Genomic DNA, 27430 nt, shown 5'->3' with positions numbered 1-27430 from the left:
CTAAAAAATCCAAAAGGATCCACAGTGGGGAGAGGTCTCCGTCTTCATCACTGGTGGTCGCTTTTTTGGAAAGCAGGACTGGCCCCAAGGCGAAGCTACAAGAAGAGTGATAGCCTGGCCCCCATCTCAAAACACACGTACTTCTCTACCTGGTGGAAATATGTGGCTTCACACAGAGAGAAGAAAAATGAAAGCAGATGCAGCATTAGATTCATGATTCTTGGTTTTTAATACATTCACAGATAAACCTTAGAAATAAAAGAGACATTGATTGATTCGATTCTACTGCTGGGGCAATTGTTATTTTTTTTTCCCCCTCCATGGATGGTATTCTTGGTTGCATGTGTCCACTGTTCAATTCTCCCACCCACTTCCCAATCCCACCCTCTGTTCCAAGGATGCTCTGGGCAAGTGGGTTTCCTTTTGTGCCAATTGTCCTCCCTCCTCTGGAATGGGAGGGGGGCAGGGAGAGCACACAGGCACTGAGGAGGTGGGGTGGGACAAGTGCGGTGATGGGGAAGTTGACAGATTTCAAGGGTGGCACGAGATGATCAGCCCTTCCCAAGCCCTGGAACTCAGTGGCGGGTCAGTGGAAGTCAGTGGCACTCTCGTTCCCATCACTCTGGGCTCCCGGTTTAACCATTCACTGGCAAATGCTTGGGAGGGGGAAGGGGACACCTTGGTTCAACCAATATTGAAAGTGAGTTTTAACATTCCGGTTTCCTGTTACTTTCTTTGGGACGTTTTTAATCTTATTCCATCTTGTGTATACCCGAAGGAATTGATTTAGGCACTCTCTTCTTTTTTCCTGGGACGGGACAAAAGTTGCAAACCAAAATAATAAAATGCTCCCTGTTTTGTTTTTTGTTTTTGTTTTTTTGGCCCTCCCCTAAAATAAAGCTAAACGTGGCACCCGAATGGAACACTGTGGCTTTTTCCTTCCTAAATGTGAGCGGGGAGGGGAGGGGAGGGGGGGATTTTACCTGCCACGAAAGTTTGTCTCTTCCGTACCAAATCCATTTGGGCTTTTTTAAAAAAATTGATATTCAGATAAAAATATGGCTGAATTCATATTTAATATATAATATTTATAATGTTGCAGACACCTAAACAGTGTTTAAGGGGCTGAGGCTTAAAGGCAGGAAGAAAGAAGGGGAAGAAAGGAAAAAAAAATACACTCTAAAATCAATAGCGGTGGGGTGATGGCCAAAATTTTTTTGCAAAGTTAAATGTCTTTTTGTTTTTTTTAAAGTCAACATAAAAATGACCTGAGAAATACTATATTATCCCTCACTTGGAATTAAATCTCTTATGTACACAGTAGAAATGGATGGATGATACACTCACACGCACACGCATACACGCAACATACATCTCCTGCCCCTCTTCTTCCTCTCTTGCCACCTCGATGCGGCATCCTCGGTCTACTCTAGTTGGGCCGTTTTGGGCACAGAGCTTTTGCTGTTCCACCACCTGAGATGCCTGCGGGTGGTAGGTTAGAGACAGGTAGACTTCACTTCTCAGAATTTTGTTCTTTTGCATTGTATAATTCATTGTACCAGTGCAAATCAAACACAAAACAAAACAAAAAATGAAAAAAAAAAAAATCCCTCCCCAGAAACAAACAACATTGCCAAAATTGTCCCAGGGTGAGGTTTGAACCACCTGGGGCAAATTCTGTGGTGAGGACCAGTGAACTAAAAAGCTCTTTTAACGCTCTAAGGGGTGTTGGGACAGATGGGCTGGCTTCGGTCTTCCTCTTCGGGGGTTTTCTCTTCGGTCTCCGGCTGATCGCTGCTCCGGAAGGATTCTTGCAGCTGCTGCCGTCTCTGTACCTCGGCCTTAAGGCTCTCTAAATCTTTTTGGCTGTGGAAAGAGAAAAGCAGCAAAAAAAAGGGAATTTATTCCTTCTGTGGGAAGCTCCCATTCGGAGGCAATTATCAGAAGGAAGAGGGATGATTTTGGACTCGGTGCACCCAAGGAAGCTAGGCCGTCTTCCCTTCCTTAAAAGCAAGACTCTGAGGGGATGTTTTTTGGCCAGGAAGACTATCAGCCTGAAATGCAGAAGCCACCAGGGTCAACTTGGGCATTGTAAGACTAGGCCTAAGCTGCCGTACCTAAAGATGAAGGAAACAGTGGTGTAGAGTTTCCTGCCTAAGCAGGGGGTTGGACTAGAAGACGTCCAGGGTCCCTTCCAACTCTGTTATTCTATTCTGTTCTGTTCTGTTCTGTTCTGTTCTGTTCTGTTCTACTCTACTCTACTCTACTCTATTCATTCCTATTCCTATTCTATTCCTAATTCTATTCTGTTCTATTTCTTTTAGATAGATCAGGGGTGTCAAACTTGCGTCGTCACATGACATATTGCGGATTTTGTTCCCCTTCGCTAAGCTGGGCGTGGCCAGCGCGTGACGCATCTGGCCCGTGGGTTGAGAGTTTTGGCACCCCTGAGATAGATGATAGCTAATAGATAGATACTGTAGATAGATAGATAGATAGATATGATAGAGAAAAATAGATAGATGATAGACAGATAGATGGTAGATAGATAATAGATGATATAGATCAGTGATGGTTAACCTTTTTGGTGCTGAGTGCCCAAAGTGCGCACACGTGCCCCAATCCCCAAAATGCAATGTGAGCGCCCCCGTATATATGCCCTGCCCCCACATGCATGCGAGATCCCCGCACATGTGCCCCCCGGCCCCCGTTTTGGCTTCCAGGTTGGTTCTGCATTTTTGCTGCCCGTGCCTTCCCCGATCTCCTCAGTTTCTCCCCCCCAGCGCATCCTAGCTTTCTCCTGCATTTCTGCCATGAAGAGGCACCTGCGGAGGGTGGAACCTGCGGAGATTGGGGAAGGCATGGGCGGCAGAAATGGAGGAGAAAGGTCATGCTGGGGGGAGAAACTGCGGAGATTGGGGAAGGCCCCGTCCCCTGCGCATGCGCGGCAGAGACCCGAAGGCCAAATGGGCAGTGGAGCTGGGCTGGGGCGATGGCTGGCGTGCCCGCAGAGAGGGCTCTGCCATAGGTTCACCATCACGGATAGAGATGACAGAGATAAATAGACAGATTTACTTATTCAATTTATATGCCAAAGTCGAGCTACTCTGGGCAGTTCACATCATAAAAATAGCAATATAAAAATGTTAAAATGTCAAAACAGGAAAAAAATGAGCATTTAAAGTTAATAAAACCTGGGCAAAATAGGAACCAATATATAAATGGAGTGGAGGTGAGATCTTCTCACTCTACTGATCACCTACGTTGAAACTCATAAAAATGTTATTTATGGTGGCCAATCAATATCTAGCAGCAGAATTTTGTACAAATGAGCTGTGCGTGTAGTAAAAAAAAAAAAAGCCTCAAGATATGCTTTTATTTTAACTGATAAACTCAACGGCATCCTGGGAAAGTCTACCACGGTTTACAAGTTAGGAACAGAGGCTGAAAGCAGATAAGAGGACAAGGGGTGTTTGGAAGAGAAGCAGGGGGAAAATTTTAAGGCAAAATTCAAGCGAGTAAAAACATGATAGTCGGGCAGAGAGAATTATTTCTCTCTGCCCGACTTCCACCCCTTTACACAGGGGTGGGATTGAAAAATTTTAGCAACCGATTCTCTGCCCGGTTGCTGGGTGGGCATGGCCTTGGGGGCATGGCCTAGTCAGCTTCCTGCACGAAAGCAGGTGGTAGTGGTGGTGGTGTTTTCGCCCTCCCCAGGCTCTGGCGGCTTTCCTTGAGCCTCCGGGAGAGCAAAAACGGCTTCCACCAGTACTTCCGGTAGGCTTGTTTTTTGCCCTCCCCAGGCTCCAGAGGCTTTTGTTGAGCCTCTGGGAGGGTGAAAATGGCCTCCCCTGGGCTCTGGAGGCCTTCCAGAGGCTGGAAATGGGACTGTTTCCGGAATTCTTGTAGGTCTGTTTTTTGCCCTCCCAGAGCCTCCACCCAGGCCCTGCACTTACCTGGCATCCAAAATGGGCCGCATGGGGACTCCTGGGAGGGGCGGGGCGGGCGGGGTCAATCTGTCCTTGCAATTACCAGTTCGGCAAACCAGATGTAAAATTAACATCCAGTTCGCCCAAACCAGTCCGAACCGGCTGAATCCCACCCATGCCCATACATACAACTTGCAAACATTACAGAAGCCTCCTCAAGAGAACTGTGTCTGCTATTTGGCCTGAAGTGAAGCAACATTAGGCAGCGAGTGTCAGGATTCCTTACCTTAGTGGAATGAAGAGGATTCCATTGATAATATTCAGCTGCTCTAAGACGCTGGCCATGCTGGGAGCTGTGAACTAGGATGTGAACAAACTGGGTTTAGTGCCACATTAAGAAAAGATGACAACCCAAATTCACGTTTGACTCCTCATCCAAGAAGCTTCCTCAGTTCTAACTCAGAACTGAAGAAGCTTCCTGGATGAGAAGCGAAATGTTTTAGAAGAAAAACACACACACACAAAAATCCACTGGCCTTTTGGAAAGCACCTTTGGGACAAAAGCATGGATTAAATTTTGTTTTGGGGAAGGGAGCTGTGTTCAAATCCCCGCTGAGCCAACAAACTAACTAATCTATCTTCAAAGTCTTTCAACTGATTTCTTCTTCCCCCAAAAAGATGCAAGGGTGCATGGTAGGGATGTTCTTGCAAAAATCTGAAGCCCATTTTTTAAAAAAAAATTACAATAGTTAAGGCAAAATAAATGTGAAATAATATATCTAAGAAATGCTTCGTGAACCTCTTAATTTTTATTTAAGGAAAGTGATGCTACTGAAAAATAACATTCATCATCATCATCATTTATTGACCCCATAATCCCTTGTGGGGTGGAGTCTGGGCAACTGAATGCAACTAGCAGAGTGTTTTAATGGCTGGATGCCTTTCCTGTCGCCAATGAGGAGTTTTGTTCAGCAGATATATTCTCAGTGTGCCCAGAGAGAGAAATAGCTGCCCCTACCTAGGATCAAACTCACAGCCTCCTGATTGTGAGACGAGAGCTCCACCTCTGGGCCACCGCACCACTCCTTACTGAAAAAGAACACTCTGTCCTCAAATTTGATTTTGCAATATTGTGGGACTCTAGAGACCAGATGTGATTGGGCAACATCTTGAAGCACACGAAATGTTGGCGAGACTAGTCAAGAAGGGGCTGCAACCAACATGGACTCTTCCAGCTTAAAAAAATTAACTGGACAAACTTATTGAAGTACATTGCACAGGTTACTTTCCAAAACTAGGCTGGCCACTCCACTCTGAAAATGGGAGAGGAAGGGGAGAGATTGGGGAGGTCCATCTCCGACATCCCTGATAGGGCAGTGCCTCCCCCAACCTTTTGAGCACCAGGGACCGGTTCCACGGAGAGAGATTTCTCCGTGGACCGGAGGAGGCGTGGTTTTATGTACTGCCTGTATCCCTTCGATGGGATTTCACTTGTTTGCACGGACCGGTTTTTGGCATGCCACGGACCTGGTGCTGGACCCGGTCCACGGATCGGGGAGGTGGGGACCCCTATGATAGGGGACAACTTTCAGCAACTCACTTTCAAGGGCATAATGTTGGCGTTGGATCCATTTTTGTAGATCTCATTCATTGTGCGTTGGAGGGCCACAGCTTGTTGAGTCAAATATTTCAAGTACTCCGAGCTTTCTTTGGTCTTCTCATGATGCTCACCAAGCTAGACAGAAAAGACACATGTGCATCAAAGAGGAATTAAGAGGAAACCAACTGCAATGAGCTCTACATGGGGCTACCGTCGAAAAGTATCCAGAAGCTGCAGCTGGTGCAGAATGCAGCAGCACGGGCAATAACAATAGCCCTTAGACTTATATACCGCTTCACCGTCCTTTACAGCCCTCTCTAAGAGGTTTACAGAGTCAGCACATGGCCCCCAACAATCTGGGTCCTCATTTTATCGACTTCGGAAGGATGGAGTCAACCTTGAATCGGTCAGCATCGAACTCCTGGCGGTGGGCAGAGTTAACTTGCAATACTGCATTCTAACCACGGCGCCACAAGGGCTCAGTTTTGATTGTGTATGTAACACCTCTGCCAAGAAAGCTGCACTGAGTGCCAGTTTGCTTCTGGGTCCAAATTAAGATGTTGGTTATTACCTTTAAAGCCCTTCACGGCATGAGACCAAGTTATCTGAGGAACCATCTTGTCTCAATTAATCGACACATCCCACCTGGGCAGGGAGGGAGGGTATATTGAGGATGCTGCCGGTTAAAGAAGTTTGACTGGTGGAGTCTAGGAAGACGGACCGGACCAGGACTGATCCCGGACCTCCGGACCTTCTGTAAGGTGCCTGGATAGCTCAGCAGACTAATGCATTGTAATTTAATTCCAGCTGTCTGCAATTAGTAAGTTCGAATCTTGCCAGGCTCAAGGCTGACTCAGCCTTCCATCCTTTCTAAGGTAGGTAAATTGAGGACCCAGTTTGTGGGGGCAATAAGCTGACTTTGTATAAAAATATACAAAACTATGAAGGCTATTGCTTAACGCATTGTAAGCCGCCCTGAGTCTCCAGAGAAGGGCGGCATATAAATCAAATTAAAAAAAAAAAAAAAGGCCCTGAAGACTTATTTATTCCAGCAAGCCGGTCTAGCCTAAATGGTTTTTAACGGGATTTTTAAATTTTATAGACTTCGGGTTTTAAATTAGGAGGCCGATTGATTTAATCTCTTTTAATTATCTTAACTTTTGTATTGTATGTATTTTAATTTTGGCTGTTCACCGCCCTGAGTCCCTTTGGGAGTAGGGCGGTATACAAATTAAATTAATAAATAATAATAAATAAGAGAACCTTCTCGGCTGTGGCTCCACCCTCCTATGGAACTGTTGATCTAAGAGATCTCCAAGTTGTCCAACTATCAATGTTTCAGTACAGCATGAAGAAAGTACATGTTGGGAAAGGGCCTGCCTGTTTTCTTTTCAAAGTTTTCACAGAACAGGCTTAAAAGAGTAAGAAATCCCACTCGGCTAGAAAATAGGCTTTCCACAGATCCTAACATTTAAACAAGTGCTTTTTTTTTTTTTGCACATTTGTGTCAGAAGCACCGAGGCGCTTCTGGGTTGAAAGGATTAGCTGGTGACATCACTCTTGCCCTGGGGACGCCCAGTTGGGAGACTCCTTTCACATCCCCCGGAAGGAACTGGAGCGAAGGATGAGAGCTCAACCTCGCCCCACAGCAGCACACGGGTCTCGAACAGGGGCTTGCTAAACTCCTGCTTAGCTTGCTCAAGCTTGCTCAAACGCCCGCTTGAGCCCCCACCTTCCTTAACAAGTGTTAACTACACAATTTGTATGGGGTCTTTGCTACCGGATGCCCAATGTACTCCTACATCATTTCCCTGTTTCTCCACCATTCCCAACCCTCCCCATTGTGACTGTTCTGTGACTGTTGTGGTCCACCAGCGGCCTGCGGAGCTGGCAGCACAGCAGACAGTGAGGAGGTTGGGGAAGAACATGGGCCAGTCCTGGAGTCTGGGGAAGGCTCTGGCGAGGGCTCTACATCGGAGGCAGAGAAAGGGCCATCTGGGAGGTACGTGCTGCCTCCGGAGCCGGACCTCAGTGAGGCAGAGGAACAGGGGGAGCCTGTTCCCAGTGTGCGCATGCGCAGAGCTGCCAGAAGGCAAGAACAGTTAAAACAAAAGGAACGACTTGGGAGTAGGGCTTGGAGATGATTGGCCTCTCCCATAAGACTTAAAAGAGGAGCAAAGGCACGCGGGCCCTTTGCAGGAAGCAACGTTGTTAATTCTGTTCAGTTTAGAGTCTGAAGCTCTGTTTGATTCTGGACTCCATGTGGTTTTGCCAATTAGGTCTCTGGCAGCGTGTCAAGGGAGATAAAGGTGGGTGATTATCAGCTTTATCCCGAAGGACTCTTTACAACTATTTCAACAGAATTCACAGCTGTTGAAATTAAAGAAGTTTTTGGGACTACTCGTGTGTTTTACTGACTCAGGAGGCCTAGGTCAGAACAATGACTGGAACTCGCCTCTTTGCGAATAAGCCTGGTAGAACAACCACTTTCAAATTACATTCCTTAGTAACCTGCAGATTAGTTTTGAAAGGATGGAAGACACTCGCTCTATTAAGCCAAGTAAGGAAAAACAAAAAACAAAATCCAACCTGGTTTTTATAAATTGTGTAGCCTTCTTTCTCGTGCTGCAGAGCTGACCGAAATTCAGCTTTACTCTCATAGACACGGGCTACCAAGTGATGGCTGAAAGACAGAGAAAAGAACGGAAGATGGGAAAAAGTTTCTACGCATCGCTGGAAGAAAAGCGTGTGTGAGACGATGAGAAGTGCAAAATTGCCTGGGGTGGAAGAGTGGATATTTAGCATCTCTTAGAGGTAGCCTACTTAGCATACTTAAGAGCCAATTTGGTCTAGTGCAGGGGTCGGCAACCTGCAGCTCTGGAGCCGCATGTGGCTCTTTCATCCCTCTGCTGCGGCTCCCTGTCGCCAGCCAGCTCCACAATCGATAGGGTTTTCAGTTAGGATAGGTAGTGGAAAAAGAATGCAGGAGGAGACAATATGGTGGGGGGAACCGGACTTCCGGTTGGCTCCAAAATTGAACGGGGGGCTTCCAGTTAGGGCTTTTGTGGCTCTTTGAGTGTTTAAGGTTGCCGACCCCTGGTCTAGTGGTTAAGGCACCAGACTAGAAAGCAAGAGACCTTGCAAGCTAACTGGGTGACTTTGAGCCATTCACTAACAGACTGTGAGTTCAAGTCCTGCCTTAATCATGAAAGTTGGCTGGGTGACTTTGAGCCAATCATTAAGAGACTGTGAGTTCTAGTCCCTCCTAAGGCATGAAAGGTGGCTTTGGGCCAATCACCAGGAGCCTATGAGGCCTTGAAAGGTAACTTTGGGCCAATCACCAGGAGATGGGCGTTCTAGTCCCATCTTATGCAGGAAAGCCAGCTGGGTGACTTTGGGCCAGTCCCTCTCTCTCAGCCCAGCCCACCTTACAGGATTGTTGTAAAACAGGAGGAGGAAGGTATGTTGGGATCTGTTCACTGTTTTATTTGTAAAAATATAAAAAATATAAAAGTACATAACCCTTGCCTTCTGCAGCATTTTCTATAGGTATCTATAAAGAGAAGACTTTGGTTCCCCTTTAGTGTTTAGGAAAATACATTAGATCAGTGTTTCTCAACCTTGGCCGCCGGACGATGTGTGGACTTCAACTCCCAGAATTCCCCAGCCAGCTCTGCTGGCTGGGGAATTCTGGGAGTTGAAGTCCACACATCGTCCGGCGGCCAAGGTTGAGAAACACTGCATTAGATGATTTAGAAAGAAGGGAAAATACCAAATGGAATGAGATTATTGGAAATCTATAACAGCGACATCCCACACGGCAACATTTTGTCCAAGTGTCCATTTGTCTCTCTCTCTCTCTCTCGTGTGTGTGTGTGTTTGAACAGTAATTCTTGAATACTTTCAGTTTCACAGTTACCTCTACATGTTGCTGGCATACCCTGAATAGATTCATGCAAGTTTCTACAGAGGATGGATGTTCCGTTGCCACCTGTTGACGCTATTGGGAAGAGGGAGAATCTCACCTCAGTGCAACTTTTAGGGACTTGGCCCCGTGGAACTTGGAGTTGATCACAAGCGCGTTCTCCAGGAATCGCAGTGAGAGGTCATATTCCATAACTCCATGAAGGACCAGGCCAATATTGTTCTAGGGATGAAGATCATGTGCCAGTTAGACCGAACGGGGCAAATTCTTCTATATACAGATCACAGAAGGGTAAAAGGACCATCAAAGACACCCATCTCAACATACAGGTAGTCCTTGACTTCTGACTGTGAAGTTTCCGAAAGATGCCCTAATTAATTCATGAGCCATGAGCCAAACTTCAAAAGAAATACAGTCATTTATTAGGAGCAGCAATATTCGGATGCAGTTAGAACTAATCCCACGTAGATTTACGTTCCCCTATGACCCTGTCTCTCCCCTCCTCCCTGGCCATGTCATAAATCACACTCTCCAATTAACCACTTTGGCTGGCTGTGAAATCCAACACCCTCCTACTGATTGCGGTAAGAAAGCATCTATGGAATGTCGCTTCAGTTAGGGAAATCAATCAGCTCTATCAATTCTCCCTCCCTCCTGCTCATGGCAACTTGAAACCGACTGTATTTGGGATCATAAATTCTGTCGCTGAATAAGGTAGATCTCAAGTGAGTGGCGCCCAATTTTAGGACCTTTTTTTTTGGTCGTGGTTATTAAGTGAATCGCTGCAGTTAAATGAATCATGGTCGTTAAGCGAATCTGGCTTCCCCCATTGACTTTGCTTGTTGGAAGGCTGCGGGGAAGGTTGCAAAAGGTGATCACATGATCCCAAGACAGTGCAACTGTCATAAGTACATGCCAGTTGCCAAGCACCCGAAGTTTGATCACATGACTGTGGGGATGCTGCAACAATTGTTAAGTGTGAGGATTGGTCACAAATTATTTTTCAGTGCTCCTGTGACTTCAAACGGACGGTAAACAAATGGTTGTAAGTCGAGGACTACTTATATAAAACACTAGCTTTGGATTCAAGATCAAAGATTGAACAAAGCATTTGCAATCCGACCCTATTATTTCCGGCCCAACATTTTCCAATTTTTAAGTTCTGCTTATACATCAGGATTAACCAAGCTGGTTTCAATATTTAGCTGCTTCATTCACAAAATACAGGCAGACCTTGATTTACAACAGTTTGTTTAGTGACCGTTTGAAGTTACAACGGCACTGAAAAAAGTGACTTATGACGGTTTTTCAGTGACTTGGGACTGTTGCAGCATCCCCATATCATATGATCAAAATTCAGACGCTTGGCAACTGGCGGTTGCAGTGTCCCAGGGTCATATGATCACTTTTTGCGACCTTCTGATAAGCGAAGTTGAACGGGGAAGCCAGATTCACTTAACAAATAGGTTATTAACTTAACAACTGCAGTGATTCATTTAACAAATGTGGCAAGAAAAGTCGTAAAAAGGTTGCAAAGTTCACTTAAGAGCTGTCTCACTTACCAACAGAAATTTTGGGTGCCATTGGGGCTGTAAGTAAAGGGCTACCTGTATGCATGCCTGGCCTAGGTTTAACCTTAACTTTGCCCTATTGCAATTCAGTGTGTTAACACCAGTGCATTTGGTTCAGTGTACAGGTAGTCCTCAATTTATGACCACAATTGAGCCCAAAATCGATGTTGTTAAAGAATTTGTTAAGTGAGTTTTGTTGTATTTTAAGACATTCCTTGCTGTTGTTAGGGAATAAGTGAATCACTACAGTTGATAAGTTAGCAACTTTGCTTGTGAGAAGGTTGCAAAAAGTGATCACATGACCCTGGGATGCTGCAACGGTCATAAGTATGAAGTTACCAGGCATCTGAATTTTGATCACTGGTTGTAACTGTGGAAAGCAGTTATAAGCAGTGGTGGGATTCAAATTTTTTTACTACCGGTTCTGTGGGTGTGGCTTGGTGGGCATGGCAGGGGAAGGATACTGTAAAATCTCCATTCCCACCCCACTCCAGGGGACGGTTACTGCAAAATCCCCATTTCCTCCCCAATCGAGGGGAAAGTTACTGCAAAATCCCCATTTCCTCCCGATCAGCTGGGACTCGGGAGACAAAGAATAGACGGGGGCGGGGCCAGTCAGAGGTGATATTTACCGGTTCTCCAAACTACTCAAAATTTCTGCTACCGGTTCTCCAGAACTGGTCAGAACCTGCTAAACATCACCTCTGGTTATAAGTAACTTTTTTCAGTGACGTTGTAACTTTGAACGGTCACTAATTGTTGTAAGTTGAGGACTAACTGTACTGTGAGAGCCCTGAGTGATATGGGAATCCAGCTACTGTCTTAGCAGCTAAGCCATAAATGGTTTATGTATTTAGGCATAGTTTGAAATCTGCACACACATCCATTGTATTGATTGACCTAGATTGAAGCTTTGGCAGACCATGTGACTTTATTCCATTTGTTTACCCCCAAGGAGGTTGCACAAACTTTGAGAAGGCTACAGGCTGCGCTCTGAAAATAATGGGTATAGAAGTAAAGAAAAAAAAAACACCTTTTGTTTAATTTCATGTACATTTCAACGCTTAAATTAAAATCAAGAGTGCAAAGAAGAGCAACGAAGATCATTAGGGGACTGGACTGGAGCATAAAACACACGAAGAACGGTTGCTGGAATTGGGCATATCTAGTCTAACGAAGGATTAGGGGAGACATAATAGCAGTGTCTAAGGGGCTATCGAGGGGATGCGGTGGCTCAGTGGCTAAGATGCTGAGCTTGTCGATCGAAAGGTCGGCAGTTCAGCGGTTCGAATCCCTAGCGCCGCGTAACGGAGTGAGCTCCCGTTCCTTGTCCCAGCTTCTGCCAACCTAGCAGTTCGAAAGCACATAAAAAAATGCAAGTGGAAAAATAGGGACCACCTTTGGTGGGAAGGGAACAGTGTTCTGTGCGCCTTTGGTGTTTAGTCATGCCGTGTACATGACCATGGAGACGTCTTCAGACAGCGCTGGCTCTTCGGCTTTGGAACTGAGATGAGCACCATCCACTAGAGTCAGGAACGACTAGCACATATGTGCGAGGGGGACCTTTACCTTTCACCTAAGGGGCTGCCACAAAGAAGAGAGACTCAATCTATTTTCCAAAGCACCTGAAGGCAGGACAAGAAGCAATGGAGGGAAATTAATCAAGGAGAGAAGCAACCTAGAACTAAGAAGAAATTTCCTGACAGTTAAAACAATTGATCCGTGGAACAACTTGCCTCCAGAAGTTGTGAATGCTCCAACTCTGGAAGTTTTTAAGAAGAGATTGGACCACCATTTGTCTGAAGTGGTGTAGAGTTTCCTGCCTGAGCAGGGGGTTGGACCTCTAAGGCAGGGGCCTCCGACCTTGGCAACTTTAAGAGTTGTGGACTTCAACAGAGTTGAAGTCCACAACTCTTAAAGTTGCCAAGGTCGGAGACCCCTGCTCTAAGGTCCCTTCTAACTCTGTTATTCTGACTTCTTTCCAGTTATTTAGTTAATGGTCTCCCTCCTTCCACTGCATCAAAACTACAATATACTAACAACATTTAGAGTTTTGGTGCCTGTTAAAAAAAGGGGCTTGGGGACTGCAAGCAGTCCTGGATTGTTAAATCTGATTAAGACAAAGAGTGACATGAATCACTGAACTGAATCGGGATGGCAACACTCGCCCCAGGGGGAACATAAGCAGCTACGAGGGAGTTACAATTTTTATTTTTCAAAACAGGTCAGGCAAAGCAGAAAGCTGTGAGCGAAGCCCGGTCCGAAGAGATGGCTAAACTGGGGGGATTTTATTTACCCCACAAAACCTTCCAGCGGTCCCCAGTGAGCCAAGGGGCGCATAATTTCCTATGGGCACAACACATCCTTCGCATCTGAGAATCTGCAGAAGAGCCTGTCGTAGTAAAAGCTCAGGGTTTTTAATCCCTCTATTTTATTTATTTCTTTTTAAAAAGTTTTTTATTTTTATTTCTCATAAACACGTTTACATGTACAGTCATTTCCATCATTTTTCATTCATCTTTTCTTTTAACTTTCATTTTTACTTTTTCGGGACTGCTCTTTTACCCTTTACCTTTACTCCAACCTTTCTTCTTCTCCTCCCCTTCTCTTCCTTCCTCCTTCTCCTACTTCCTTCGTTCTTTCTCTCCTTCTCTTTCCTACTTCCCTTTCTCTTTCCCCACTCCTCTCTTCTTCTCTCCTTCTAACCTTCTCCTCTGCTCCTCTTTCCCCTCCCTTTCCCTTTCTTCTTTATCCTCTCCTCTCCCTTCGTCTCTCGCTACTCCTTCCCCTCTCTCCTGTTGTTTCCCTTTTCAGTTCCCTTTATTTTAAAAGTCTAGTTTTTCAAAACAGATTTGTTTTCAGTGAGAAAAGGAAAAACTAAGGATGAGAAAGAGAAAATCCGGAACCCGGTCACATCTTTTCCAACTCACAAAATTTGATTAAAAGGCAAAGAGTTTCTGTCGGCTGTGGTTATGGATATACAGGTAGTCTTCGATTTACAACAGTTTGCTTAGTGGCCATTCGAAGTTACAACAGCACTGAAAAAAGTGATTTATGACCGTTTGTCACGCTTATGACCGTTGTAGCCAGTGGTGAAATTTAATTTTTTTTTTACTACTGGTTCTGTGGGCGTGGCTTGGTAGGCATGGCAGGGGAAGGATACTGCAAAATCCCCATTCCTTCCCCACTCCTGGGGGAAGGACATTGCAAAATCCCCATTCCCATCCCACTCTGGGGCCAGCCAGAGGTGGTATTTGCCGGTTCTCCGAACTACTCAAAATTTCTGCTACTGGTTCTACAGAACCTGTCAGAACCTGCTGGATTTCAGCCCTGGTTGTACCATTTTGGTTACATGATCAAAATTCAGACATTTTGTCATTGTGTATGAGAGCTCATGACTGGGAAGGCATGGTAACAAGGTCAGCCAATGAATAGGCATAGCAACTAAGTCAGCCAATGAGGGCTGTTTGGAAACTGAAACAGTTTGGAGCCTGGGCGTGGTTTAGCTCTGTAACTCTGAGTCTGTGCAAAAGGAAGTAAACTAAACTGGTCTGCTGAACTGAAACTGAAATCTGTTCTCTCCTCTGCCTTTGTTTGCTTGTACTCTCTACCACGTTGGAAGAGCCTACCATTGGTATTGTATATTTATTTCATGTGTTATATTATATATAAAGAGAAGTTAATGAATCTTGCTGAATTAATTACCTGTGTGTGCTTTTCTGGATGTGATTGCTGCAACAAACTCTAACATGTTTGGCAATAGGCTCACCTTTATGACGGTTGCAGTGTCCCTGGGATCATGTGATTCCCTTTGGCGACCTTCTGACAAGCAAAGTCCATGGGGAAGCCAGATTCCCTGAATAACCGTGTTACTAATTTAGCAACTGCAGTGATTCACTTAACAAAGGTGGCAAGAAAAGGTCGTAAAATGGGGCAAAACCCACCTAACGAATTTCTCGCTTAGCGACATAAATCCTGGACGCAATCGTGGTCGTAAATTGAGGACTAGCCCTACTTGAATTAATGCCGTGAGTACCCTTAGCCACTGTGATTTGCAAATCACACTTAATGGCTCGGTAAGATGTGAGTCAGGCAATAAAGCCTCTGTTCAAAAAATCCACCGTTACAACAAAACTGAAGCCTGAGGCTGCAAATGTAGCCTAGTCTCTAGGGCAGGGGTGTCAAACTGGATTTCTTCGAGGGCCAGATCAACACTGTAGTTCTCCTCTACGGGCCGACCGGAGGAGTGATGATGGAGGAGACAGGATGGATGCCTCCTGCAGCACTTTGCCGGCCAAAACGGGGTGCGGGGGGTGCCGCAGGTGGCCCCCTTGTGGCTGGCAGACTGCTGGAGGAGGCTGGTTTCAAAATCCGGCTCTACCGGTTTGCTATTGGTAGTGCTAGCGCGCGCTCACTTCGCAAACATGCAGCACTTCTGCGCATGCGCAAAGCGTTTTTGATGACATCTGGGTGGGTGGGTGGAAGCTCCTGCTGTCTCCACTACCAGTTTGCCCGAACCGGGGTGAACTGGTAGAAACTCAGCACTGCTGTTCAGGCCGAAAACGAGGTGGGTAGGGGGGGCTGCACGCGCCCCTCCCCCCATGCCCCATTTTGGCTGCCAGAGGCACTGTGTCCCGATCCTTTGCTATTTCTAGGCCGGCCCTGTGGGCCAGATTTAAGCATCTGGCACAGGCCTTCAGCACCCCATGGTGCATCCGGTCCATCCCTGCTCTAGGGGAACTTTCCCTCTTAAGACCACAAACCCCATCAGCATCAAAAGGTGGGGAAAAAAATCCATGTTTTTCAGAGCATCAGCAAAGCTGAAGAGGCGACTTACATCCAAAAGGGCCATCTCTGGGTGGTCCTCCCCAAATGCCAACAGCATGAGGTAGCGTGCGCGGTACAGTAGATTGAGTGCGGTGGACAACTGGCTGTTTGCAAAGCAGTACAAAGCAAGATGCATCTGTAAAGGAAGGGGAGAGATGCTCAGATGCACAACGGCTGATCCACCAGGGTATCCTCTTGATCGAATCTTTTTTTTTTTATTGGTTTATAATATAAAATACAAAAATACCAAGGAAAATAGTAGGAAAATAAGGGAGGAAAAAGTGTAGGACAAAGGAAAAGGCATTGATTTCCGACTCCCTTTGGTGCAATAGGATAAGATAATAGCATCCTCAACTTTTTACTGTTACATAATAATATAAACTTGCCATTTTAATAACAACGAACCTATCTAATTGGTAAAACCCAAAAGCAAAGTTTCATTGATGGAGTTCAGTGACAGCTTTGATCAAAGGAAAAAAAAATGCAAAACTTTTGTTTCTACTTGGAAACCACTTCTGGACTTTGTGCTTGTGGTGGATCGAATCTTTTTAGATCTCCGCTACGAAAGGGACAGAAAGCAACCAACTTCTTCCCACCGGCCCTCCCCTCCTTTGTTATGCTACTTACATATTCTTGGATTGTGTTGGGATGCTCAATGCCCAGGACCCTTTCACTCATTAGCACCGCTTTCTGTTGATTGCTTAAGGCCTAAAAAAAGAAGAAAATGCAGTTGGGGAAAAACTAAATTAGCTCTTGTGGCTGGCATTTATCGGAACGCTCCCATTTTGTGCAGGGGAAGCTGAAGCTCAGAGTGTGGTTTCAGCTGCTGTAAACCTCTAGATCAGAGGTGTCAAACGCGATTTCATTGAGGGCCGCATCAGGGTTGTGTTTGACCTCGGGGGCCGGGGTGAGAGTGGCCAGCTTGACGTCACTAGTGTTGGGGGTGCCTGTGGTGCAGGGGTGGGTTCTACTTACCTTTACTACCGGTTCGCAATGGCCTTCCACCGGTTTTATTACCGGTTCTTGCGAACCGGTCCGAACCGGGGGGCAACCCAGCACTTCTGTGGTGGCCCAAGTGCTCTGCCAGTGAAAATGGGCTCCCAAGCTCTGTTTTTGGCCATGATGGCCTCCTGCAACCTTCTGCCAGTGAAAACGGAGCTTGGCCGAAAATGGACACCTCCGCAGGACACTTTACTTCCAGAAATTCAAAGCTACTCCTCCCCACATTCATTCCCCAACATTGTAGTATTTTCTTGTAGGTAAAACACTGCTTTGGTTTCTTGGACATTTTATCTGCTTTATTCTGCAACTTTTCCAACTTCGCAATATCCTTTTAAGGTTGCGGTGACCAGGACTTGTACATAGCTTGCCATGTGGAGTCCTTGGTGTTCTGAGAATTTGGTTGTTTTCCACAGACGTTTCATCACCAAACTAGGTTCCGTTTTCGGCTGCGACAATCTCCTGCAACCTTCTGCCAGCGAAAATGGAGCTTGGCTTGCGGCCCTCCCCAGCTCCATTTTCACTGGCAGAGGCACCGTGGGCCGGTCCTTTGCTATTTCCAGGGCAGCCCCGCGGGCCTTGAGTTTGACACCCCTGGTTTAAGAAGTACATTAGGCAGAACAGAAGGAAACATTTGTTAAAAGCGCATGAATTATGGATGCTGCAAGTTGCGGCAATGTCTTCCGACTAATGCTAAGCGGGAAAGCCCATCTATCATTAGAACCCTCTGCCAGGTATGCAAAACCAGGTGTACATGTTTGTCTTGATTTGCCAAGGCTCTTAACGATTACGTAGGATATAAACAGATGCTTTGAGCAGACTCAGATTCCCGTTTCTCCGTACCTCTGAATAATCCCCCATGATGTAGTTCAGGCGCGCCAGCAGCCGAAGGCAGGCACAGATCTCCACGTGCATCGCGCCGTACACGTTGTTAAACAGGTTTAAGGCTTCACTGATTAATTCACAACCCTCTTTCAAGAAACCTTAGGGGAGAGATGGAAAAATAAGATCCCCTTCCCTTAAGACCCTAAACCTCATGTGCAGAGTTGCAGAAAGCTCTCTGCCCGTTTGCAGATCCATTTTTTCTAAGAAGTAACACTTTGACCTTGGCTGGGGGATTCTGGGAGTCGAAGCCCACCCATCTTAAAGCTGTTCAGTTTGAGAAACGCTGGTCTAAAAGATCTTTTGAGAATCCCCATTTGCACATGAGGGTTTTTCAGTGAAAGCTTTCATACCTGGGAATAGTCTTCCCTTGGAGATGTGGCTGGGCTTGAACCTGCTTTTATTCTAGAAGGCCCAAAAGATGGTCTTTGAACATAGGGCAAATCTTTTACACTTGTTATATTTTGTGATGTTTCTGATTTATGCTGTTCACCACTCAAGAGTCCACTAATGTTGGGCTTGGTATAAAAGAATTCTAAATAATTTAACCTCATTACTGACTCCACCCAAATCAATTTCTTCTTATTGCTCATTTTAAATCCACGTTCCCAATCTTTATGGCAGTGGATAGATAACCTGGTTCAGCCAGCTGATGACGGCTGGGCATTTAAAAGAGGAGATTTGTTGTTTGCAAACCTGGTTTAAGAGCTTCCTCAACATTTTTTTTTAACCCTTAGTTTATACCCAGGTTATAAGGCTCAATAACTCAAAACTTCCGACTAATTCTGTGGGGAACAAAATTCCCCATAGATGCAGTTGTGAGAAATGCTGAATTTCAGCAGCATCTGGAAGATCAGAGTTTCCCCATGCCCACTTTAGCACATTCGTTTATTTATTTTCCTACCTTTATTATTTTTATAAATAACTCAGGGCAGCTAACATACCTAATACTCCTTTCTCCTCCTATTTTCCCTACAACAACAACCTCATGAGATGGCTTGGGTTGAGTGAGAGAGACTGACTGACTTAAAAGTCACTCAGCTGACTTTCAGGCCTAATTCGCAGTCTGCTGTTTTCTAACCTGGTGCCTTAAATTATAAAATAAATGATTGATTCTTTCTACGGAGACTCTCAGTCATCCTGGTCATGGTTGTCCCAAAGGTGCTTTTTCAGGAGGCAATTGAACTTTCTTGTTTTTCTTTGAAGATGTTTTGCTTCTCATTCAAGAAGCTTCTTCAGCTCTGACTGGATTGGTGGGGAATGGAAGGATTTAATACTCCTTGCAGACAGCTGGTCATTTGGATTATTTTAGAGCAGTGTTTCTCAACCTTAGTAGCTTGAAGATGGGTGGACTTCAACGCTGCTGGCTGGAGGATTCTGGGAGTTGAAGTCCACCCATCTTCAAGCTACCAAGATTGAGAAACACTGTTTTAGAGAGTCGTTGAGGCCACTTGGAGGTTTATTTGTGTTCTCAGGGTCACCTGAGTGGATGTGGAGCCTCCTTGTAACTGTTGAAAGGATTGTGTTGTAGACTGGAGAAAGATGTCATATCCCTCCCCCTCTGTTGAGAGGTCTCTGTTGACAGAAGCGGACGGATACGACATCATCTATCTCTAGTCTACAATACAATCCTTTCAACAGTTCCAAGAAGGCTCCACACCCATTTGCGCCATTCAGGCGACCCTGATGAAATAGATAAACCTCCAGGTGGCCTCAATGACTCACTAAAAGAATGCAAATAACCAGCTTCCTGCGAGGAGTATAAAACCTTCAATTCCCCTCCATCCAGTCAGAGCTGAAGAAGCTTCTTGGATGAGAAGCGAAATGTCTTCAAAAGAAAAACAAGAAAGTCCAGTTGCCTCTTGAAAAAGCACCTTTGGGACAAAAGAATTGAATCCTTGAGGCCTATATACAGCGGTGAAATCCAAATTTTTTTTACTACCGGTTCTGTGGATGTGGCTTGGTGGGTGTGGTAGGGGAAGGATACTGCAAAATCTCCATTCCCACCCCACTCCAGAAGGATACTGCAAAATCCCCATTCCCACCCCACTCCGGGGGAAGGATATTGCAAAATCTCCATTCCCATCCCACTCCAGGGGAAGGATATTGCAAAATCTCCATTCCCACCCCACTCCAGGGGGAAGGATATTGCAAAATCCCCATCCCCTCCCCACTCCTGGGGGAAGGATATTGCAAAATCTCCATTCCCACCCACTCCAGGGGAAGGATATTGCAAAATCTCCATTCCCACCCCATTCCAGGGGAAGGATATTGCAAAATCCCCATCCCCTCCCCACTCCTGGGGGAAGGATATTGCAAAATCTCCATTCCCACCCCATTCCAGGGGAAGGATATTGCAAAATCTCCATTCCCACCCCACTCCAGGGGGAAGGATATTGCAAAATCCCCATCCCCTCCCCACTCCTGGGGGAAGGATACTGCAAAATCTCCATTCCCACCCCATTCCAGGGGAAGGATATTGCAAAATCCCCATCCCCTCCCCACTCCTGGGGGAAGGATATTGCAAAATCTCCATTCCCACCCCATTCCAGGGGAAGGATATTGCAAAATCCCCATCCTCTCCCCATTCCTGGGGGAAGGATATTGCAAAATCTCCATTCCTATCCCACTCTGGGGCCAGCCAGAGGTGATATTTGCCAGTTCTCCGAACTACTCATAATTTCCGCTACCAGTTCTCCAGAACCTGTCAGAACCTGCTGGATTTCACCCCTGCCTATATATCCCTGGAACTGAACTTAGGGAAAAATGGTACCTTACTCATTTCAAAAGGAACCAACATCAGATTTAATCAGCAACCTTCTCCCACCACTGACTGTTCCTTTCCCATGTGAAGCTTGGAAGAGGATTCCATCAGGAGTTCACACCTTGTTGAACTTTTGCCTGCCCACTCTGGAAGAAGTGGAACGCATCCGAAGCTTTGGGGTTGACGTGTTTCACAACAGGGAAAATGTTGAGGATGTCCTCCTCGGTGAACGTTGGCTTGTGACGATTATCAAAGTTATATTCTTTCAGCAGGATCTGAAACGCACAAAAGCCCAAATTTTCTATCCTTTCCTGATGTCCAAAGGAAGACAATATGGAAAAGGACCTCTAGGAGATCACCTTTAGTTACTTAGGGCTGTTCTGGACGCTGTGCTGGAAGGTAGTCCAGATTTTCAAGAGGGAAGGGCACTTTCCCAGGGAGTAAAGAGACAATATAGCTTGGACTTTTTGGAATGCAGAAAGAGGGTGGAAGCAGATACCCTCTAGCACAGGGGTCTCGAACCTTGGCAACTTTAAGACGTGTGGACTTCAACTCCCAGAATTCCTCAGTCAGCAAAGCTTTGCTGACTGAGGAATTCTGGGAGTTGAAGTCCACACGTCTTAAAGTTGCCAAGGTTCGAGACCTCTGCTCTAGCAGTTCACAGGTAACAGAATTGGAAGGGATCTTAGAGGTCTTCTAGTCCAACCCTCTGCTCAAGCAGGAGACTCTATACCAGTGATGGCTAACCTTTTTGCCATCGCGTGCCAGGAGGGGGGGGCGGGGGAGGTTCCCATGTGCACGTGCCCACACCCATAATTCTATGTGCCCTGCCCTGCGCATATACGCACAACCCCCCCTAGCCCCTGCTCCTGGCACGTGATGGCCCGGTAGGCCCATTTTTCTTTCTCACCTGGCTCCAGATCCTCTCTATGCATCTGGGGAGGACGAAAACAGCCTTCCCCATTCCTCAGAGGTCTTCCGGAGGCCTGAAATGGCTCATTTCCCAACTCCTGGTGGGACAGGAAGTGACGTTTTTGCTGTCCCCAGCCTCCAGAGCCTCTCTCTCTCTCAGAGCTGAGGTGGCGTGCCCACTGATATGGCTACACGTGCCACCTGTGGCACGCGTGCCATAGGTTCGCCATCATGGCTCTATACCATTTTAGACAAAGAGTTGTCCAATCTCTTCTAAAAAGCCTCTAGTGATGGAGCACTCACAAGTTGTTCTACTGCTTGTTCTAGGTTTCTTCTCTGCTTGATTACTTTCCCTCCATTAGTCCTGCCTTCAGGTGCTTTGGAAAATAGGTTAAGTCCCCTCTATTTTATGGCAGCCCCTCAAATATTGGAACATTGCTATCATGTCACCCCAGTTCTTCTTTTCACTAGACATAGCCAATTCTTGCAACTGTTCTTCATATGTTTTAGCCTCCAGCTCCCTAATCATTATTGTTGCTCTTCTCTGCATTCTTTCTAGCATCTCAACATCTTTTTTATATTTTAGTGACCAAAATTGGATGCAAAATTGGTAATGTAATAGTTCTGCAGAGAAGTGTTTTAGTCTGGCAAGATTCCTAAGCAACAATAAAGAAACTACTCTGTAGTAATTCCTCATGTCGTACTTGGTTTCTTGGGACTGATGGACACAAACAATAGCAGCCCTCTGAACTAAAAGCACTTTCATTCCCTTTAATTAATTCCACGTTGGCTGGGGAATTCTGGGAGTCGAATCCCACCCATCTTAAAGCTGTTCAGTTTGAGAAACGCTGGTCTAAAAGATCTTTTGAGAATCCCCATTTGCACATGAGGGTTTTTCAGTGAAAGCTTTCACACCTGGGAATAGTCTTCCCTTGGAGATGTGGCTGGGCTTGAACCTGCCTTTATTCTAGAAGGCCCAAAAGATGGTCTTTGAACAGGATTTGCCCAAAATAGGGCAATTCTTTTACACTTGTTATATTTTGTGATGTTTCTGATTTATGCTCTGCACCACTCAAGAGTCCACTAACGTTGGGCTTGGTATAAAAGAATTCTAAATAATCTCATTATTGTCTCCACCCAAATCAGGCAGATGGATCCTAAGGAGACAATCTAAGGAAGCTTTCCATCATCCCGTGGACTTCAAATGTCAGCCCTGAAGCTGACCTGACTGAAGTCATCTTGGAGCTTCAGTGTTGCCACACTGGAGCTGAGGGATAAGGGAGGGGGGGATCTGAGATAGTTGGGACTTTGTAGCCAAAATAAAATACTTTCTCTTGGGAACCAAGGACATTCTCAAACCTGATCAGAGGAAGGAGGAGCAATGTCACCAGGCAACCAGACAGAGTCATGATTGGACTATGTGACTGATTGTTTCGAGAAAATGAAAAACTTTTACTTTTAATTAGGTGAAAAGCCATGGGAATCTTCAGAGTCGGTTTTCACCAGATCTGCGCCTATATGATATATCCAATAAAGTTATTCTTTGAGGAATCTACCTGCCTCGGAGTTTTGCTTGCTATGGGTCTATTACTTGGAACCCTGACATCAAAACTCCGCCACAGTTAACTATGCTGGCTGGAGAATTGCACACTGAGCCGGTTGAAAAGGTGACCCTGGGCATGAAATATTAGCACTTTACTGGGTTCCTTTGAATTAAGTTGAAGAAGTGAGTTGTGGAGAGCAGAGCAATGATTTATGCATGCCAATCTCACCTGAATTCCAGTTTTGAGAGAAATCTCCCGCAACAGGGTAATCTTCTGTAGGTTGTACATTTCTACTGCTTGATCAATACTTTCACTGCAAAAGGAAACAGAAGTCAGGAGGAGGAAGCAGACAACTAAGCAGATCAAATGAATCGACGATCTCCTCAATTAAGGTAAAGATGCTACTTTGAGATCTAATTCAGTAGCAACAGTATAGAAGCAGTTTGGCTATTTCTACCATTTCCCCCCTGAAAATAAGACCGGGTCGTATATTAATTTTGGCTCCAAAAGAAGCATGAGGGCTTATTTTCTGGTTAGGTCTTATTTGGGGGGAAATACGGTACTAAATGCACCCATCTGGCTGACAATCTTAACTGGGGCTTATTTTGGGGGGTAGGACTTATATTAGAGCATCTGGAAAAATCATGCTAGGACTTATTTTCTGGGTGGGTCTTATTTTCGGGAAAACAGGGTAGGATGTTTTTTCCCAACTTCTCGGTATTAGTAGTCCTCGACTTATGACCATTCATTTAGACTATTCAAAAGTATGACAATGACAATGCTGAAAAAAAGCGATCCAGACTTACATCTAGCTCAGATCCCAGTCCTTGCAGAATGGAAGATCAGCACATAAAAGTGACAGTGCTGGCAAAGAACTTTGGCCAAGTTGAAAAATTTGCATTTTTCGGCACAGTAATTTCAACAAATGTTGGTGGGACAGAAAGCTGCATCAACAGGAATTTTGATTTTATTAAATTTATCTGCTGCTCCTCTCACTTTGCAAAGCAACTCTGGGCGGCTTACATTTAAATGAGATGACCTTGCTAAGAGGCTCTTCCCATTTCCTAATGATGGTGGTGGGGTTTTCGGAGTCAGTTGTCCCTGCCAAAAAAACCTTCTCAAGGATCGCTGCTTGCCTTATTTTTAGAAAGCTTCCTAACTTCTCCCAAAGTCTTCAGAAAGATGTTAATCCTAAATTAAGGGGATGTTCTTACGTGGAGGCTGCCCAGTCCTCTTTCAACTGTTCTCCCTTTGAGATGATACGGCCAAAAATGGGTGGCAAATGATACAACAGGGATGCAAATTTCCATTTAAAAGCTTATTAAACCCATCATATGCTCAATGATCTTGTATCGGTGGCAAGAGAGAGAAAAAAAGAGGGATAATTCTGTCATTTCCTAATGGCTCTTGATCAGGGGTGTCAAACTCAATTTCATTGAGGGCTGCATCAGGGCTGTGGTTGACTTTGGGGGACCAGGCAGGTGTGGCTGACTAGGTAGGTGTAGCTGACTGGGTGGGCATGGCCAGCTTGACGCCACTCACTAGACATGGCCGACTGGGTGGGCGTGGTCAACTTGTCACCACTCCCCAAACTACTGGCATGTTTCCCCTTTGCATTGAGTAGACTGGGCCGAAGCCACACTGGCCCGATGTTTCCCCTTTGCATTGGGTAGACTGGGCCAAAGCCATGTGGGCCGGCCTCTTACATTTTCCAGGATGGCCCCAAGGACAGGATCCAATCATATCCACCCCTGCCCTTGATTGACAAACGTCACTCTACAGATCCTACATCTTTGATGGCTTCCATAATAGCTAGGGATTTTTCAATTTATAACGTACTAGATCAGATCCAGCCTCCTAGAACAGTGTTTCTCAAACTTGGCTACTTGAGGATAGGTGGACTTCAACTCTCAGAACTCCCCAGCCAGTAATGAATTCTGGGAGTTGAAGTCCATTCATCTTCAAGGTTGAGAAAAACTGCTCTAGAATCAAGGAAGGTTTTGTCGTTCCAAGGGATATGACCGAAGCATCCTGCTGGATTCTGGATTTGCTCACAGCTTGGATGTGACAGCCACTGCTTATAGGAACTCAAATTCTAGAAGAGAAAATATGGTACTGGTTGTTCTTAACTTACTACAGTTCACTTAGTGACCATTCAAAGTTACAACGGCACTGATATGATGACCATTTTTCACATTTAGGACCTTTGCAGCAACCCCAGGGTCATGTGATCAAAATTCAACTGCTTGGCAACTGGCATGTATTTATGATCGTTGCAATGTCCTGGGGTCATGTGATCCCCTTCTGCAACAAGCAAAGCCAATGGGGAAGCCAAATTCACTTAACAACTGTGAGAAGACAGCTCATAAAAATGAGACAAATTTCACTTAACAACTGTCTCGTTTAAGCAACAGAAATTTTGGGCTCAATTGTGGCCGTCACTTCCAGGATTACCTCTAATTAAAACACCTATAAAATGCCCAAAGGCATTGAGATCTCAAATCGGGCACTGCTGGCTTGGTCTCTAAATCAAATTGGATTGCGACCTTTAATTCTCCACTCACATTTCCAGACCAAAGTCAAAGTAACTCTTGGCTTCGGAGCAAATATTCTTCCACAGCTCCTGGGGACTCATTGCAGCCCAGGCGGTGTTGTCGGCGGTGCCCAAGTTCCGGTTTTTCCTCCTCTTGTTCTTCTTCCGGGAGACCAGCTCGTCGGCAGGAAGGTGACCCACGGGGTTAGGGAAGGAGCTTAGGAAGCAGTTGAGGAAGTGACTGATGGCAGCCGATAACCCTGAGAGCTCCACTCCCTGCAGGGGAAAAGAGAAGAACCGGGGCTGGTTTAGGATTCATTTAATGACCACATTGCTTAGCAACCCAAATTCCATTCCTAATTACAGTCAGAAGTTGAGGACTATGCTATATAACTATTATTATTGGGGGGTGTATTCAGTGGTGGGATTCAACCGGTGTAACAACCGGTTCATTGAACGTGTGCTTCACAGCAATCCACTCCGCTGTACCTATCAGCTGGGCTTCAAACAAAGGAAATATAGGTCGGTATAGTGCAGGGGCGGACGAGTGGGCCCAGCTGATTGTCGGAGTGAACCAGTTCGCTCTCAGCTAATCGTCGGAGCTAACGGTTCGTCCGAACCGGCTGAATCCCTTTGCACCCCGTCTTCCTTATATTTTACAAATAACTCAAGGTGGCAAACAGATCCCAACACACACCTTCCTCTTATTTTCCCCACAACAGCAACCCTCTGGGGTGGGTTGCGCTGAGAGAGAGGGGTGGGCCAAAGTCACCCAGCTGACTTTCATGGCTAAAGTGGGACTTGAATTCATAGTCTCTTGCTTTCTAGTCTGGTGCCTTAACCACTAAACCAAACGGACTGCTTTTCTTTTGCACTATTAAAAGAGCTAGTGCAAAAAAAACCCCAAAATCCTAAGAGAGGTGTTATACTGTAAACCAGGGTGTGTCTGTGTGTCTGTCTCTGTGTGTGTGTCAAACTTGCATCATCATGGTGTCATCATGTGACATATCGCGACTCCCCCCCCCCTTTGCTAAACCAGACATGAGTGTGGCCAGCGTGTGGCCTGCAGGCTGCGAATTTGACAGCCCTGTTGTAAACCACGCTCAACAATTGGGGAACCAGGTTTGTAGATGAGACACTGGCTTAGAAAGTGTTCCATCCACACATAAATGTGCGGGGGTATTTGGGAGTCAAGAGTTAGCATGCAAAAAAAAAAAAAAACATTTTTAGCAAAGTGTCTTTATTCCAGAAAGAAATCCAAAACAAGGTTGCACAGTGTCCCGAGATCTGGCTAACCAAGAATGCTGGCTAAATGTCCCCTTTACTCAAGGAGCGACTTTTTTTTTCAGCTGTGCCAAAAACATCGCTGCAGAATCCACAACCTTCATCTGTTTTTTCCCCCCTTTCCTTTGCTTTTCAAAGAGGAAGCACCAGGGAAGATGGGGACCTGGGTGAGAAATCTTTGCAACAGATGCGCACACACATGCATGCAAATGTTGCTGCAGCCATCAAGAGGGACTCCCTCCCCCCACCCCCGCACAGAGGCCTGTACCTATTTTAGGTCCTAATGAGATTGCATTTCCAGTTGCTAGGCAACAGTCCCAAGGGCCTAATGAGGAAATGGCTTCTCTTAGTTCAAGGAAGGAGACTGGGGAGGATGGGTGGGTGGGGGGAGATAATCATGCTAAGGAAAGGGCAGCAAGTGATGACATTCAGAGCCAGATAACCCAATTCATACCTGCAGGTATATCTTGAAGATGTGCTTGGCTGACCGAGTGATCAGTTCCGTGATTCCTATTTTCTGTATTCCAAAGAACAAAAGCAGTTATTATAAAAGGATAGGGCTGGCCTATTAAAACAAAACTTCTCCAGTTCTACATATGATCTTGCCTGGCATTCTTTCTCTCAAAAGACAGAAATAATTCTGGATTCTTGATTTGGGGC

At 45.6% G+C, this 27430-nt stretch overlaps 1 protein-coding gene across 2 annotated transcripts in view; it reads right to left on the bottom strand.

The window, feature by feature from the left end:
- Positions 1–205: 205 nt before the first annotated feature.
- Positions 206–27430, bottom strand: part of CLUH (CLUH binding protein of NUMT mRNA) — a 116819-nt gene continuing 89594 nt past the window's right edge. For both annotated transcript variants that reach the window (XM_060693195.2, XM_087889593.1), the window contains exons 15-26: positions 27225–27287; positions 25518–25762; positions 23182–23266; positions 20619–20772; positions 17695–17834; positions 16480–16560; positions 15863–15988; positions 9555–9676; positions 8119–8212; positions 5530–5664; positions 4216–4289; positions 206–1866 (exon numbers count right to left, since the gene is read on the bottom strand). In XM_060693195.2, the coding sequence (XP_060549178.1) occupies positions 1719–1866; positions 4216–4289; positions 5530–5664; positions 8119–8212; positions 9555–9676; positions 15863–15988; positions 16480–16560; positions 17695–17834; positions 20619–20772; positions 23182–23266; positions 25518–25762; positions 27225–27287 (1467 nt within the window). In that variant the 3' untranslated portion in view covers positions 206–1718. The remainder of the gene's footprint in view (positions 1867–4215; positions 4290–5529; positions 5665–8118; positions 8213–9554; positions 9677–15862; positions 15989–16479; positions 16561–17694; positions 17835–20618; positions 20773–23181; positions 23267–25517; positions 25763–27224; positions 27288–27430) is intronic.

Source organism: Pantherophis guttatus, chromosome 1, assembly GCF_059756535.1.
Source record: "Pantherophis guttatus breed Tessera chromosome 1, ASM5975653v1, whole genome shotgun sequence".
Taxonomy (NCBI): Eukaryota; Metazoa; Chordata; class Lepidosauria; order Squamata; family Colubridae; genus Pantherophis; species Pantherophis guttatus.
This window is presented reverse-complemented; position numbering and strand designations above follow the sequence as displayed.